The sequence below is a fragment of the Thunnus thynnus genome, chromosome 18 (genome assembly GCF_963924715.1).
Source record: "Thunnus thynnus chromosome 18, fThuThy2.1, whole genome shotgun sequence".
Taxonomy (NCBI): domain Eukaryota; kingdom Metazoa; phylum Chordata; class Actinopteri; order Scombriformes; family Scombridae; genus Thunnus; species Thunnus thynnus.
The window spans coordinates 2,970,596-2,986,870 of record NC_089534.1 but is presented as its reverse complement, the minus strand read 5'-3'; the positions used below and the strand labels follow the sequence as shown (position 1 = coordinate 2,986,870).

Genomic DNA, 16,275 nt, shown 5'->3' with positions numbered 1-16,275 from the left:
TGTGAGCTGCATGTCGCTGGTTATCAGTGACTCACCAGGCAGACGGACCAGCGTCTGCGAGGCCATGCTGTCGATGTGAGTTTTCACTGGTGGACTTCTACCGATCTGATGAAGTGCCTGCAAAAAAAACAATAAATCAATTTATATGACTCATGTTGCCAACTAACTGTATTCAAGGTTCAACTGGCCTTTGATTAATTCGATGTAAACTGAAATTCCCCTTTTAAGAAGATGAACTCACCTGAACAAAGAGTTTGGTGCATTTGATATCGATGATGAGAGGGACTGAGTAATCGATGGCCATGCGTCTCGTCCTGTAGCCTTTGGTGACGAAGGAGGACAGCCGGCGTCCTCCGCTGTTCCTCATGGAGAGGTTGATGACCAGGTCGAAGTGGTTTTCCTCCAAGTAGTTCATGATGCTGCGCTGCTTCTCCTTGGTGGGACACTCGCTGTCTTCTTCCTCGAAGGGCCAGTCCACCGCCGTCACCTGGAGACGACGGATTAGACAAAAGAAAAGAAAAGAGGTCAATGACTTCTTTATTAATTGTCTATTTTTAGCTCAGATGAGTTTTCTTAGTATTGCTGTTTTAGTCTTTATAACTTTGTTATCTGGCTTTCAGTGTTGTTTTATTTCTGTGCCTGATGTTTCTGACCTCAATGAGACTAAATTAAAGTTAAATAAAAATACTGAATCATCCTTTTTTACAGGTAAAACTAGATGTTCAACTGGCATCATCTATTATTTAATGTTACATTTCAACATAAAGCTGTAAAATAAAGACAGTCAGGAGCAACTATCAAAGATAAAAACTTTCAAAACTTAAAGATTTTTTAACCGCAACAAGCAGCTAGTTTACCGTCATACATATTAGTCATAAAAGCTTCCAAAGTCTTGTGCTCATGTGTCATTAAAGGACAAAGCTGAACACTTAAAACACAAAGGTTTGTTAGAGCAGAGATCCTTTGTTTTACTTTATTTATTGATAAATTTATTGATTTATTGATATACTTTTTCATTGTTAACTGATGACTGCTGGTATATAAACATCGTCTCTCACCTTGACTCCGTGTTCTGTGTAGAAGTCGGCGGTTCCCAGACTGGCGTACAGGTCGTAACCCAGAGACTCGAGAGCCTGAACGGTGGGCAGCAGCTCGCTCTTGTTCTGTAAAAAACACACAAAACATCTGCTTAAAACGTCTCATCGATAAAATGATGCAGCAATCATGTGACCACCAACTGACCGACATAAATGCTTCAAATGTGTTATTCTGTTATTCTTTATTTCTGCAATAAATAATCATTGAATTGCTTTCTGAACAGTTTGATTACTGTATTTATTCACTAGTGACGACTCACAGGACACTTAATTCTTTTGTTTTGTTAAGGATTTCTTGTTTCCGCAGTGCATTTCCACCAAAAATAACCATCTGTTCATTATTATGCAAGACTGCAAATGTACTTTAATGTGCCACATTTAGTAATATGTTCCTCTAAAATGTATTACTTCAACTGCCAGCTGGCTCACAACGTTCACATGTCTAACTCTCAGCTCCTTCAAATCCATCAGTGTGTTACAGTTTTATAGGTCAAAAGACACCTGACAGATTGTTGCGTCACATCCTAAAAATACCTTATAGCTGCCGATGGAGAGCAGGATGTTCTTCTTGGGGATCTTGAAGCCCGTGGAGAGCATGGCTTTGAGGTAAGCCTCGTATCTGTTCTCCCCAAAACAGGCCACTTCTCCGGTACTGGTCATCTCCACGCCGAGCACCACGTCAGCGCCGGCCAGCCGAGAGAACGAGAACTGAGGAACCTGAAGGACATGTGACATGTGGTTAGATGGAGCTGACATGATAAGCTTTAAGTTATGAGGACTCGGTTGGTTCGGTTACCTTGACGCCCACAATCCCTTTTCCTCTCATCAGGCCCACGGGCTCTACTTCCTCCCCCATGATGACCTGCGTCGCCAGAGCGACGAGGTCGACACCCAGCGTCTTGGATATGAAAGGAAAGGAGCGGGAGACTCGGACGTTGCACTCGATCACCTTCAGCTGGTCGTCCTGGAAACAAGGTTCACAGCAACACTTAATAATGACACAATAACATGAACAGAGTTTTTTTTGTCCTGTTGTTTCCTGGCCGTCGTTCCACCTCTGACTCATCGCTTTAATTAACGCTTTCAAAATCAATCACTGTGTCAGACTGAGTCTCAGCGATGGCTGAGTGCACAGAACAGATAAAACAAGTCTTCATACAATTCTCTAATATCGTCCTGAGAATCTTAATCTGTATTAAAAGTACAATATAAATACTTTTTAGCCTATTCAGACAACTTTATTTATCCCGAAAGGACAATGCAGTTTGGCGGTGTACCCAGACCAGGCATAAGAAACAACAAACAAACAAACAAATAACAGACAGATCCATGCCAGAGACAGTCAGTACACAGGTACTCACAGACATGTAAATAAATAAAATAGATCCATAATAAATAAGTAAAATCCTGGTCCCATTAGTTAAGACAATAAAACTCCACGAGTATGGAAATATTATTCATTCCACATACTGACATCAAGGTTTAACAGCCTGATGGCAGAAGGAATGAAGGAGTCGCTGTATAACGACACACATTCAGCAGACATGAGGCAACATTAGCGTCAACTTGGAGTCGAGTTTCTGACCATCTGACAAACTTCAGGTCTATATTCACTCTGCTTTCAGCTCCGTTTTGGTCTCCACCATCTCTGAAATCTCTTTAGTTGCTAAAAGCTCCGTTATGTTCAGAAGCTGGTTGTAAACTTTGTGTTTTTGATGTTAAGAACAGATCAGAACAGAAACAACAAACCAAAACAGTAAAGTCGGGTCTTTGAAAACCAAAACAATGAGCTGAAAGATGCTAAAACGCCCCACAGAGCTTAGTGATAATTATCCCTACCAGCGACCCCTTTCACACACAAATAGTCATTTTATCAGCTGTTTCTATAAAAATATTGATTATAGCAACTTTAAGACACTCCAAACTGTTTCTGTGGATGATCCATTTCCTGTAACTCAGGTCTTCCGGTGCGTTTCTCACCTTGGCGATCAGCTGCAGGTTGAAGGGTCCGGTGACCTGCAGCTCCTGGCCGATGGCGTGGACGATCATCTTGATCCTCTCTATGGTCTTCTGATTGAGGTCCTGGGGTGGCGTCACTAATGTGGCGTCACCGGAGTGGACGCCGGCGTTCTCCACGTGTTCGGACACGGCGATGGCCATCACTACCCCGTCACACGCTACGGCGTCCACGTCTATTTCCTGCCAAATACAAGAACTACTGTAATTACTGTGTTTGGTGAATTCTTAAGAGCTCGACTTCATCTACAGTCTTTTTTTTTCTAACCTTCGCCTCCTGTATGAATTTGGAGATGACGACAGGATGTTCTTTGGACACGGCGACGGCGCTGCTCAGGTATTTCTCCAGGTCGCTGTCACTGTAGGCGACGTTCATGGCCGCCCCGCTGAGAACGTAGGAAGGACGAACCAGGCAGGGATAACCCACAGTCTCACAAAACTTGGCAGCAGACTGGAGGAAGAGGAAAAAAATGAATATGTTGGTATTTTTTCAGAACGCAGCAGCAGCTTCTTACTGGTTTTAACAGACGACATCACATCATCACCCTGATTCTTGCTTCTCTCCGTCAGCTCCCTGTTCGTTTTAGAATTGATTTTAAGATTTTACTGATCACTTTTAAAGCACATCTGGGTCTGAAGCTCCAAGCTACATAACAGATACGCAGCTTTAGATCCTCAGGTTGGTCCTTCAGGCTGTTTCAAAGTCGAGGCTTAAATCTAAAGGTTCTTTTTCCATCATCGACTTTGGAACGACCCGCCTGAGGCGATGAGGCTGCAGAATCATTAACTTATTTTAAATAATTTCTTAAAACCCATTTTTTACAGACTTGCTTTTATGTAATGTTGTCTTTAAATCATCTTTCTTTTAAACTTTTTATCATCTCTTTATTGTCTTTCTTTGCCTTCGGCCGCCATCTTTTTAAGGTCAGATCTGTTTTCTGTTTCATTGTTCTGCTTTTGCTTCGTCTGTCAAAGCACTTTGTAAACTTTGTTATTAAAAAGTTATTATTATTATTATTATAAATAAATGTGTCTTTTTATATTTAAAATACAGTTAAACAGTTTGCCAAATATTCTCTGATAATCATCTCATTGAAAAGCCGTCAGGAATTTTGGCTCCAGTGGTTTAAATGTTGATTCGCAGGCTTTTTATTCTTTTACACATTCTGGGTGAAAGAATAAATACCTGGATAATTATATTTTGACTTCTTTTTTAGGGCTGCAACTGATTAATTTCATTGCTGATTGATCTGCAGATTATTTTATCGATTAACCTTTTTTGTCTATAAAATGTCAGAAAATAGTGAAAATGCCTGATAAGTTCTGACAGATCCAGTTGATGTCTTCAAATGTTTTATCTGATCAGATGTTCAGATTATAATTATATATATGACAAAGAAAAGCTTCAAATCTTCACATTTGAGAAGCTGAAACCAGCAAATCTTTAAAGACTTAAACGATTATTCAATTATCAAAATAGCTGATGATTTGCTAATATTCTGTCCATTAATCAGCAGACTTTTCGCTGTCATGGAAACAATTAATTAACAATTAAGAGGTTTTAAAACACATTCCGGTCTGTAGTGACGGCGTGGTACCTCGGTGTCTGACAGCTCCTTCCACTGCGGCTGGCTGATGCCGATGGTGTCCAGCATTCTGGAGAACTTGAACCTGTTTTCGGCGCAGTCGATGAACTCGGGCGACGTTCCCAGGATGCGACACTGCTGGCGGTGCAGCGACATGGCGATGTTGTTGGGCAGCTGGCCCCCCATAGACAGGATGACGCCTTCGGGGTTCTCCATCTCGTAGATGTCCATCACCACCTGAGACGGGAAGACTCGTTTACATCGATAACGCCTCTGCAGTAACATCCCTGCTTCTATAGAGCTCATAACACCATGTGACACAGTTTTTGATACATTTTCATACACATAAAGTCAGAAAAAACAACAAAATAACAGCTATTAATATTAAAGTTATACAAAAGTGACCACAAAAAAGTCGTTTTTTCACGAATCAGCCCCCAAATATAATCTCCCATCATCATATCCGGTGATTCATGTTGTTTTTTCTGACTTTATGGGAATAAAAATGTGCAAATTTGCCTGTTTTCTCATTGGAAATAGTAAAAAAGTAATTTGTTACACCATGTTATTTATAAGACAGTAGAATAAAATCAAGTTGAGTCATTAAATCTCACAGTTTGGTTAAAACTCATCTGCAGCTAAATGAAAAGTTAGTTTAACGTTACCTCGAAGGAGATTTCATCGAAGTAGAGACGGTCACACATGTCGTAGTCGGTGCTGACGGTCTCGGGGTTGTAGTTCACCATGATGGTCTTACAACCCATCTGCAACAAATACGACGACATCAGCAAATATTTAATTTATTGGCTCCAAACATGTAAAAACAGTTAAGAATCAGATTGTTTTCATGAGAAGAATCTGTTTCCAGAAATATAACAGCAGCTCTTATGATAAAGTTTAATTAGACAAAGTTTCTGCATGTTTTTTAGTTGAAGGTTTAAACCGTACAGGAAGAGACTTATTGATGAAGAGATGTTAGCAAATGACGTAGAGAAAATTCAAAAGCTGTTTTATCTGATATCTGTATAAAAATTAATGTTCTTTATTTAAAACATAAATATTAGCCTTTCATTACAGTTTCACATATCTCTTTTATAATTTAAAATCAAATGAATCACTTAATAAAGACAAACTTGAACCTGAATCAATAAGAGATGAAGGATCTGCATCGTTAACCGATCGATGAAGATGATGAAGACTCACCTTCCTGAGCTCCGTGATGCATCCGACCGCGCACCAATCAAACTCCACGCTGCTGCCGATGCGGTAAACGCCCGATCCGATCACCATGACGTGCTGGTCGTCGAAGCTCAGGTCGTTCTCTGTGCCGTGATAGGTCAGGTACAGGTAGTTGGTGCAGGCGGGCCATTCGGCCGCCACCGTATCGATCTGCTTGACTACGGGCAGGATGGACCAATCGCGACGCAGCTTTCTCACTGCCAGCTCAGTGCTGAGGGATGAAAAAAACAGATTTACTGATTGAGAATCAAAAACCAGAAGAAAAAACAAACTTCTGAGCATCGATTCTGTTTTTTAAACTCTCAAAACTGCAAACATTTAGTCAATCTGGTCGACAAATTTACAGTTTGTGAAGCCAAATTCTCGCTACTTCTGTCTTAAAACTGGTTCGTTAACGAGTCCTCAGGTCTGTAGAGAGTTTTCCACCCACCTCTGCACAGCTTGTGCTATCTGCTTGTCAGAGAAGCCGAGCTGTTTGGCCTTACGCATCACCTCTGGAGGCATGGCGCTCTCGTCCTGGTGACGTCATCAAGAAAAGTCATCAAGATCAAATAAACTGAACCTTCACTGCTGCTGTTAGCTGTTATTAAACTCACCTGGTTGTAAGTCTCCAGCAGCTTCTCGTGGTCGGCAATGTTCTTCATCTTGTGCAGGAACCAGCGGTCGATCTTGGTGAGTTCGTACAGCTGGTCCACCGTGTATCCGGCTCTGAACGCCGCCGCCAGAACGAAGATCCGCTTGTCTGTCGGAGTCTGCAGCTCCTGGTGAGCAGAGAGAGAAATATGATGATATCACAATTTGTGACTTTTTGGGTACAAAATTTTCCACTTTACATTCCAGATATTACATCAGTTTTTGTTACAAGCACACAGGATATGAAAGAACAACCATCTTCCCCCTGCGTTAATAATCTGTTACACTCAGTTTCCTGTCCATTAATCCACATCACTGCCGTCTCTCAAACCCAAACATACAGTAATAACATCTGGAAAAGAAATTCCATCCTGGTGTTGCAGATTAACCAGAGACAATAATATAAAACATAAAATTTAATACAACAAAATATAAGAACCAGAACCATCACAACAAGGAAAAGTCTGATTGTGTGATTGATAAAACATTTTGATTGAGATACATGAATATTTTGGAGGCAGTGATGTGTCTGCTGGGAGCTTCTTGCCGAGTAATAAACAAAAAATGTAAATATATTTATGTAGATATCAGCCACACAGTAAGATAAAAAATATCCTCTATGATCAGAGAGTCTTGTAGCATCATCAGCAGTATGATTGATCCTCCTGACTGTACAGACTCAGCAGCCAATCAGCACCATCTGCTGGTCCAGTTTAAATATCCATGATGATGGTTGTTCATCATGTCAACAGGAAGCAGTAACTTGTGATTTTGAGCCTGTTTTCAGATGAAGTGTTGCATCATTTCTACTCATAAATGTAAGATTGAGTTTTTTGCAAATTAAGTTTTTGTTTTAAAGTTTTATGAATAAAAAAAAAGTGAAGTAACAATAAGCTAAACAAATATTTGAGTTGAAGGAGACTTTAAATAATACTTTTCTCCAAAATACTAATGAAATTTAATTAAATTCAAATTAATTAGGATTCAGACATTAAGACACAGAGCTAATCAACAACTACTGACATCCCTCACTGGTGATGTTTGATGGGAAGAACAACACTGAGTGACTCACTACAGGTTTAAAGACACAATCAGCAGTGAACACGTTCAACATCCAGATTTAGTTCAACATGATGAATAAAAACAGAAAAATGGAGGAAAACAAGCTCCGTGTTTTTACCTTTTCAGACACGGGTTTGATGGTGTGGTCGAATCCTACGCAGTTCTCATCCACCATCCTCAGAGCTTTCTGGAAAGCTTCCTCAAAGCTGCGACCGATAGCCATCACCTCACCTGTCCCCAAAAACATCCAAACACTGAGAAACATATCACAGCTGGCAGAACAGCCGCACTGAGGATTCATCATGTCGAGTCTGTGATTTAGTTCACAGCGTCCTCTTATTATAGCAGGGTAATGTTACAGTATCTTCTTTCTATTCATTCATTAAAGCAAAAACACATAAAATAAGAACATCCAGTCTCACCGACGCTCTTCATGGAGCTGCCGATCTTGGTGGAAACTCGGAGGAATTTACTGAGATCCCAGCGAGGAACCTTCACCACACAGTAGTCCAGACTGGGCTCGAAGTTCGCTGTGGTCGAGTTGGTAACAGAGTTCCTGCAGACACACGTGACAATATTATTAATAATGAAATGTAATGTATGTATATTGATGAAGGTAAATAAATAATAACAGTGGCTCCGAGTAGAGCCGCGTATCAATCACATTTGATACCAATAAATTACCAAGAATTCAAGAATATGCAGGTTTTTCTATTATTTAGAATCAAACAGACGTACCAGAGGTTGAATGGCGAGCGCTACTCAAAGAGACATTTACTCGTTAATCATGATAACAGTGACAGACGTACTTGAGTTGAGGCAGCGGGATCCCGAGACCCAGTTTAGCCGCTACGTAAGCTAAAGGATAACCAGTCGCCTTACTGGCCAGGGCCGAACTTCTCGACAGACGGGCGTTCACCTCGATGATGTAATACTGAAAAACATTCAAAAACACAAATTACAACAGAATCCGTGTGTTTGTGCTTCGGGATGAAGGGTTAGTGTGTTTGAGACTCTTCACCTGTTCAGACTCGGGGTTGAGGGCGTACTGGATGTTACATTCTCCCACGATGCCGAGGTGTCTGATGACTTTGATGGCCGTGTTCCTCAGCATGTTGTACTCGTGGTCGTTCAGCGTCTGACTGGGCGCCACCACGATAGATTCTCCAGTATGGATGCCCAGAGGGTCGATATTCTCCATGTTACAAACCTAAACAACAAGACTGAATGAGTTAATCTGCAGATTATTTTCCTGATTGATTGTTTTGTTTATAAAATGTCAGAATACAGTGAAAAATGATTGTTATAATTTCTAAAATGGTGACGTCCTTAAATGTTTTGTCTGATCAACAGTCTAAAATCTAAAGATACTCAATTTATTATCATGTTTGACACATAAAAGCGTCAAATCCTCACATTTGTAAATCTGCAACCAGCAAATTTCAGCATTTTTGCTTAAAAAAAAAACAAACAAAAAAGACTGAAACGATTAATTATCAAAACAGATTCTGATTAATTTTCTGTTGAAATCAACTAATTGTTGCAGTTCTCAAAATGTCATTACTTTTAACACAACAGTGAAGCGAACTGGCATTTTAAGTTCAGTAATATTACACTTAACCTTTAAAATATATTGTTATTATTTGTGACTGTAGTCATCAGGTCCTGTACATGTGCAAATGTATTTTGAATTACCTTAAAACTAAGATTATTTCCACAGACGTGATAATAAAGAACAATGCAGATAAACAGGGATGCACGATATTAACGGCACGTCATCGGTATTGGCTGTCAGGGTGAAACAGTCCGTGGAGGAGCTGCTATATTCGGCTGCACAGATAGGAAACACCTCGGCTGACAGGATGTACCACTCTGTTTGGAAAAAAAAAACTTTTTGTTTTATGCCGGCGGTTGTCAACCAGCGTATCAGGTGCATTACCGCCACCTTCTGCTCCGGAGTGTGGACCAGAGATTAAATCCTACACATTAATCCTGTCTGTCTAATAAACTCAATGAAAACTCTACTGCTGCTCCCACTTGGCAGGTTCATTAAAGTTTTAATGCTGAGCTCCTGAACTCCAGTCTTCCTCAGTTCTTCCTTCATATATTGTCTTTCTTGATCATACTTAGTGTAATCTATGCTTGCATGCATAATAGTCTCCTCAGCCAGCTGGAAAAAAATATGTGCATATATCAGTATCGGTATCAGCAATCGGCCACAATGAGTTGGAAATATCGGCAAAAAATCCAATATCGTGCATCCCTGATTTAACTGTAAGAAGTCTTTATAAAAACTCTTCTTTACTCACAGTGACACAGTTGTCGTAGGCGTCTCGGACGACCTCGTACTCGATCTCCTTCCAGCCTTTCAGGGATTTGTCCACCAGCACCTGGGAGGTGTGGGCGAAGGCCGACGTCACCAGAGACGTCAGCTCCTCCCGGTTGTTGGCGAAGCCGGAGCCCAAACCGCCCAGAGCGAAGGCTGAACGCACCAGGACGGGGTAACCCAGACGCTCTGCAGCCGCCACCGCCTGACACCAGGTAAACACATTCACACATCAGAGAGTGGGGAAGAAAACACAATAAATGTGATTTGTGTGTGTGTGTGTTTATGTGTGTGTGTGTGTGTGTGTGTGTGTGTTTATGTGTGTGTGTGTTTATGTGTGTGTGTGTGCGCGTCTCCTCACCTGCTCCACAGACAGCGCTGCTTCACTGGGAGCCACGTGTTCATTGATCTCCTCCATCTTCTCCACGAAGATCTTCCTGTCCTCCGTCATCTCGATGGAGGCCACCGGCGTTCCCAGAACCTTGACGTGATACTTCTCCAGGACGCCCAGCTTGGTCAGCTCCACGCCGCAGTTCAGAGCCGTCTGCCCGCCGAAGGTCAGGAGAACGCCGTCCGGACGCTCGTTCTTTATCACCTGAGAGTGAAAAAGAGGAGAAGCTTTTACTTCACAATAATAATAACTTCTCTCATCTTAGCTTTTATTAGCATATTATGTGAATGATAGTTATTAAGAGTTCTTTTATACCTGAGTGACATACTCCGGCGTGATTGGCAGGAAGTAAACTTTGTCCGCCAGCCCCTTGGAGGTCTGGACAGTGGCAATGTTCGGGTTGATCAGCACAGTCTGGATGTTCTCCTCCTTCAGAGCCTTGATAGCCTGGAAAACAAAACGAGATCCTGTCAGCTGGAACACTGGAGAGAAACCAGAAACCAGACCTGCAGACTATCAGGATTATCTGACAGACCTGAGAGCCGGAGTAGTCGAACTCCCCGGCCTGTCCGATGGAAAGTCCTCCAGAGCCCAGGATGAGGACCTTCCTGGGTCGGGACATCTTCTCAGGCTTCGAGGAACCCGGGAAGGTGAGGTGGTCCATGAGACGCTGCTTCACTGTTGAATAAACAAACAGGAAGCCGTGATGCGTCACAGAATTACTACGATGTCCTTGTTTTCATTTCTACTGGTTGTAGGTGAATAAATACAACTGATGCTGCGTTTGATGAGGTCCAGATATTATACTGTTCAACAGATATCTATCAAAAAACAATAAACTGGTCAATAAAGGCTGAATCTGATTCTTAAGATAACTTTAAGGTTGCTTGGTGTAGATTAAAAAAAAAGTGTTTTTGGTTATAAATATCGAAGCTAAAATGTAAATGTCGTCGTAGCCAATCACGTCATGGTTTTACTGATTCTGTCACTCAGGCGTCTTGAGTCATAGAGTCATTTTTTTAATCATTATTTATTTTTACTCTTAACAAGTGAAAAATCAAGCCAATAACTTTTTTTTTTTTATATATTGTATTTTGACGTGTGTCCACTTGAGAGAGTTTTAAAGCAAAAAAATTCCCAAAAATTTGCTGTTTCAGCTTCTTAAAATGTGACGATGTGATGTTTTTCTTTGTTCTACATAATAGTAAATAAAACTGAATATTTGGTTTATTTTTGAACTATTGGTCGGACAAAATGAGACTCTTGAAGGAGCCATCTTTGACTCTGAGAAATTAAATTTTTTTTTAACTATTTTATAGGGATTTTTTATTTTTTTACCCTTTCATGCATGAATTATTAAATCAATGATATTTTGTATTCATTGTTTATTTTTACTCTTAAACAAGTGAAAAATCAAGCCAATAACTTTTTTTTTTAATATATTATATTTTGTCCACATGAGTGCTTTGAAAAGTTCTTTATAAATATATTATTATTATTATAGAAAAATAAACAGTTACACTGGAAAGTGAATAACAAGAAATAATACACTTTAAATATCTGTTATCAGCTGTTTGGTGTTTTAGTTTTGTGCTTTTATGACATATAATTAGATGTGATGAACATGTTTCACACATGAAGTTAAAGTCAGAGACATAATGTGGTTAAAATTCCTCGTTACCAGATTTGGAAGCGTTTCCGTCTTTGTGTTCTCTGACGGTGTCGAGGAAGACGTCGAACAGACTGACCAGATCAGTGGGACCGGCCATGTGCTCCGGGTGGAACTGAACACTGAAAACACGCATCACACAGACTTTAATCACATGTTTTACTCACATATAACGTCACAGTGAAGACGTGTGCGTCTCCTGTTACCTGAACATGGGTTGCGTGTTGTGTACGATGCCCTCGTTGGTGTGGTCGTTGGCGTTGGTGAACAGGACGTCCCAGTCTGTCGGCAGCGTGTCGGGGTCGACGGCGAACCCGTGGTTCTGACTGGTGATGAAGCAGCGGTCTGTTCCCTTATGGATGCACGGCTGGTTGTGACCACGGTTACCGTACCTGACAGACAAGAGAGCGGAAATTAAATTAAATACTTCAAACAGTTTAATAATATCTGGTCCAGTTAGTGTTTGATATAAAGGATATGAGAAATGATGTATCGCATATTTATTAATCAGCACTCAACACATTAACCTGAACACATCCTAACGAGACATTAATGGTAGTAAGTGTAATTAGAGGAACATAATGACACAAACTCTGACAAGCTATTTCTTTCAGATCCTTCATAATTCAAGAGCTGCAAAGATCAATCAATTAGTTGATCGACAGAAAATTAATTGTTTTAGTGATTTTTTTAAAGCAAAAAATTTCCAAAAATTTGCTGGTTTCAGCTTCTTAAAATGTGACGATGTGATGCTTTTCTCTGTTGTACATAATAGTAAATAAAACTGAATATTTGGTAGATTTTTGAACTGTTGGTTTTTTTTTTTACCATTTTCTGACATTTTATAGGGAAAATTTTTTAAAATTAAAATTTTTTTTAAAATTAAAAAAAAAAAATCAATCTATTAATCAAGAAAACAGCAGCAGCAAATTAATTGCAGATAAAAATAAGTGTTATTTGCAGCTCTGATGACGTGCAGGTACCAGACTATAATCCGGGTTCATACAGACGAGGTCTTTCAGTCCACATCGAGACAAACCGTCTATCAGGGACAAACACTGACACACCTGCAGTCTCCTCAACTATCTGTGATTAAAAAATTTGTTGCAATCCCACAATCCCGTTTTCTGTTGTGATGCCAACAACATTCCAGCGGGGTACTGGGAACATTCGCCGTCCACCATGACCTTCACAGCCAGCCTGATAAAGCAGCCACCGGTGGCGTCTCGGAGGGAGGGAGGGGTGGGGGTGGAGGTGGGAGGGGGGGACACTCTCTAATCCCACAGATGTGGCTGCAGAGTTCAGCGGCGAGGAGCGCACCGCCTCGCCTTGTGAGCCCGAGTGTTTGTTCAGTCTTATTCATAACAAGTCCAGTCAGTCAGTCCAACGCTACAGACTGCTGAGAACAGCAGAAAGTTTCACATCACAGCTCTTCCAAAGAAAGTGTGTGTAGAGAGTAACGGGGGTTTGAAGAGCGTCCCTGGCTCAGGTCACCGGGGACACATTTCTGTCTTTGTCCTGTTCCAAAATAATCCTCTATAAGCTCAGCAAGAGACAGATTGAGCTCCAGACATGAGGAGATTCCAGTAATATGCTCCGAATTAAACGAACTTTGATGCTCTGCTCGTTTTAAACACATTTCACTTCATGGTTTATCAATAAATGATAGGAAGAAAAGGATACAGAAGATTAGACCAAAACTATTTGTCAGTTAGAGCGGAGTGTGTTTGAGGAACTGACTTCATCTTGTAGGTCTTCGCTCCGATGACTAAAGACAGCAGCTGGTGTCCGAGACAGATGCCGAAGACGGGTTTGGGTCGATCCACGCAGACCACCTTCCTCACGTTGTTGATGGTGGACTGGCAGAGCTGCGGATCCCCGGGGCCGTTACTGATGAACAAACCGTCGAAATCTGGAAAACACAACAACACACACACACACAAAAAAAATCAGCCAATCACCTCCATCGACTCATTCCAGTTACAGTGGTTAAAAAATAAAAAAAAAAGGCTTCTGGGAGTTTTTGACATTTCTGATATTTATAGGACGAGAAATCAGTTATTGTTCTTATGAACCAGTCTGCGATTCTTCAGCAGACGAGGGAGTTCCTTTACAACGACTGCAGCTACAGATAACGAACGTCTGTCGTCATGGTGATAAATGTTGGTGGTCTGTGTTAACAGCAGAGACACAAATGGAAACGAGTCGAGGACTTTACTGTTCTATCTCTTACAAAGTCTGACGTTTCATTTTTACCAATTTATATATTAAAACACTGTCAATAAATCAAATAAATAAGTGTGATGCTTTGTTTACAAGTTTGACTAACAAATAAGCAAATGCTGAGAGTGTTAAAAGGTGTTTAGTGCAGTTGACTCTAATTCGTTTTCTCCTCTTGGTACGATCTGTTCAAGTCTAAACGCAGCATCGTACTCGGCTGTGAACCAAAACTCTGTGAGGAAGTGGCCTCAGATCTCCATCCTCTGCATGTGTGAGCTAAAAAGTGCTTGTTCCTGCCAAAGATACAACTGACTCATGAACACCTGGCTTTTACTTCCTGATGCATTTCTGTTTGCTTGAACACTTTTCTGTGTGAAAAGAAAACCAAACCAGGTTTAAATGCAACAAGTTTAGCAGCTCGGACCAGAGCAAACAGACCAGGTTTACTGTGATCATTCTTTACATCTTGTAAGTTGCCTCAAACACAACCGTCACTACGTTGATTTCCTCTGCTCTCATTTATATCTGCCACTAATTCAATTTATTTAAAGTGCAGAATCACCATGCAGAATGGTCCCAACACACTTTACAGTTAAAAGAACAACATACAGTAATCAATTTACAATAATAACTATTAAAAGTGAATCAACCACATTAAAAACATCAATGTTTAATAGATGTTAAAAGGAGATAGACCTGGCTAAGTTTTAGGAGAGGCTGTAATGTAGTGAATAAAGGTAAGTTTTCAGTCTTGATTTGCTTCTTTAACATGTATGAGGCCGTTCCAGAGATAAAGGGGCACGGTAGGAAAATGTTCTGAAGCCAACTGATTTATTGTTAAATGAAGGAACGACCAGGAGACCAGAATTGAGAGAGCGCAGAGGGCGTGCTGGTGTATATGGAGTAATTAGCTCTGGTAGGTAAGGTGGTGCAAGACCATGCAAGGCCTTAGAAGTTAAAAGAAGAACCTTTAAATCAGCTGTAGCTTGCACCAGTCACCAGTGAAGAGGCCAGAACGGCTGTGATATGGTCAAATTTTCTGGATTTTGTGTGTGTGTGTGTGTGTGTGTGTGTGTGTGTGTGTGTGTGTGTTTTTGACCTGTGCTGTCCAGCGGGTGATCCCAGGGTACGACAGTAACACGGGCTCCTCTCTCAGCCAGGCAGCGGATCTGGTTGTATTTGATGCCGCAGTCCATCACTGTGATTCTCAGACTACCGCTGGGATTGAAAACTTTGGGCTCCTGGAGACGATCAGAGGAGAGAAAACCACAATCTCCACTAAATAACCACCTTCAAAATGTAAGTAGGTGGCTCACAGGGTTCACTGGTGCTATTTCTGTCTACTACATCAAGCAACCGTTCAGTTACCTTCATGGAGACCTCCTGGACCAGGTTCCTCTGGTCTGGGTTAGCAAAAGGAACGCTGTCTTCAGGAGTCCCGTCCACCACCAGCTTCCCCAGCATGGTGCCCTTCTCTCGGATCTTTTTGGTCAGACGGCGAGTGTCGATGCCTGGAGAAGCAGAAAACCATTTATTGTTGATGTAGTAAAATGCTCTATTTTTTAATTTAGCAATCAATTATGATTTAAACATAAGGTCTGAAACTATATCTTCATTTAAAACTTGAATATCTGTTTCATTTCTAGCGTAAGGCTACACTCAGGTTTAATTCTGCCTTTATTTATTACCTCTGTTCTACTAAATGAATTGCATTCAACTGACCTTGTAGTCCAGGAACACCTTGTTCTTTCAGCCACTGGTCCAGCGGTTTGACTGAGCTCCAGTGACTGGGATCCTCCGACAGCTCTCCGATAATCAGAGCTGCAGCGTGGATCTTAGACGACTCGAACCACTGAGCGACAAAACAAAAACACATCACTACACAGCACTGATATGAGGAAATCTCTGTTCTGTCGTCTTTACATAGAAACAACTATAAGATCTGTTATTCCTTTTTATTTATCTCAAGTCCTCTAATCCATTTGGTCTTCAAAATAAAAGTTCCTGTTAGTCCTGAGGTTTTCTAGGGTGCTACG

General features: G+C 41.0%; 1 protein-coding gene across 3 annotated transcripts in view; it reads right to left on the bottom strand.

The window, feature by feature from the left end:
- Positions 1–16,275, bottom strand: part of cad (carbamoyl-phosphate synthetase 2, aspartate transcarbamylase, and dihydroorotase) — a 30,177-nt gene that overhangs the window by 9,513 nt on the left and 4,389 nt on the right. For all 3 annotated transcript variants that reach the window (XM_067572556.1, XM_067572557.1, XM_067572555.1), the window contains exons 3-28: positions 15,962–16,091; positions 15,608–15,750; positions 15,339–15,480; positions 13,760–13,931; positions 12,226–12,411; positions 12,032–12,141; positions 10,886–11,028; positions 10,666–10,797; positions 10,321–10,554; positions 9,943–10,164; positions 8,655–8,843; positions 8,443–8,567; positions 8,056–8,189; positions 7,752–7,864; positions 6,535–6,699; positions 6,369–6,454; positions 5,903–6,149; positions 5,365–5,463; positions 4,712–4,936; positions 3,382–3,564; positions 3,078–3,296; positions 1,894–2,061; positions 1,632–1,814; positions 1,059–1,163; positions 242–487; positions 36–117 (exon numbers count right to left, since the gene is read on the bottom strand). In XM_067572556.1, coding sequence (XP_067428657.1) covers positions 36–117; positions 242–487; positions 1,059–1,163; positions 1,632–1,814; positions 1,894–2,061; positions 3,078–3,296; positions 3,382–3,564; positions 4,712–4,936; positions 5,365–5,463; positions 5,903–6,149; positions 6,369–6,454; positions 6,535–6,699; positions 7,752–7,864; positions 8,056–8,189; positions 8,443–8,567; positions 8,655–8,843; positions 9,943–10,164; positions 10,321–10,554; positions 10,666–10,797; positions 10,886–11,028; positions 12,032–12,141; positions 12,226–12,411; positions 13,760–13,931; positions 15,339–15,480; positions 15,608–15,750; positions 15,962–16,091 — 4,183 coding nt within the window. The remainder of the gene's footprint in view (positions 1–35; positions 118–241; positions 488–1,058; positions 1,164–1,631; positions 1,815–1,893; positions 2,062–3,077; positions 3,297–3,381; positions 3,565–4,711; positions 4,937–5,364; positions 5,464–5,902; positions 6,150–6,368; positions 6,455–6,534; positions 6,700–7,751; positions 7,865–8,055; positions 8,190–8,442; positions 8,568–8,654; positions 8,844–9,942; positions 10,165–10,320; positions 10,555–10,665; positions 10,798–10,885; positions 11,029–12,031; positions 12,142–12,225; positions 12,412–13,759; positions 13,932–15,338; positions 15,481–15,607; positions 15,751–15,961; positions 16,092–16,275) is intronic.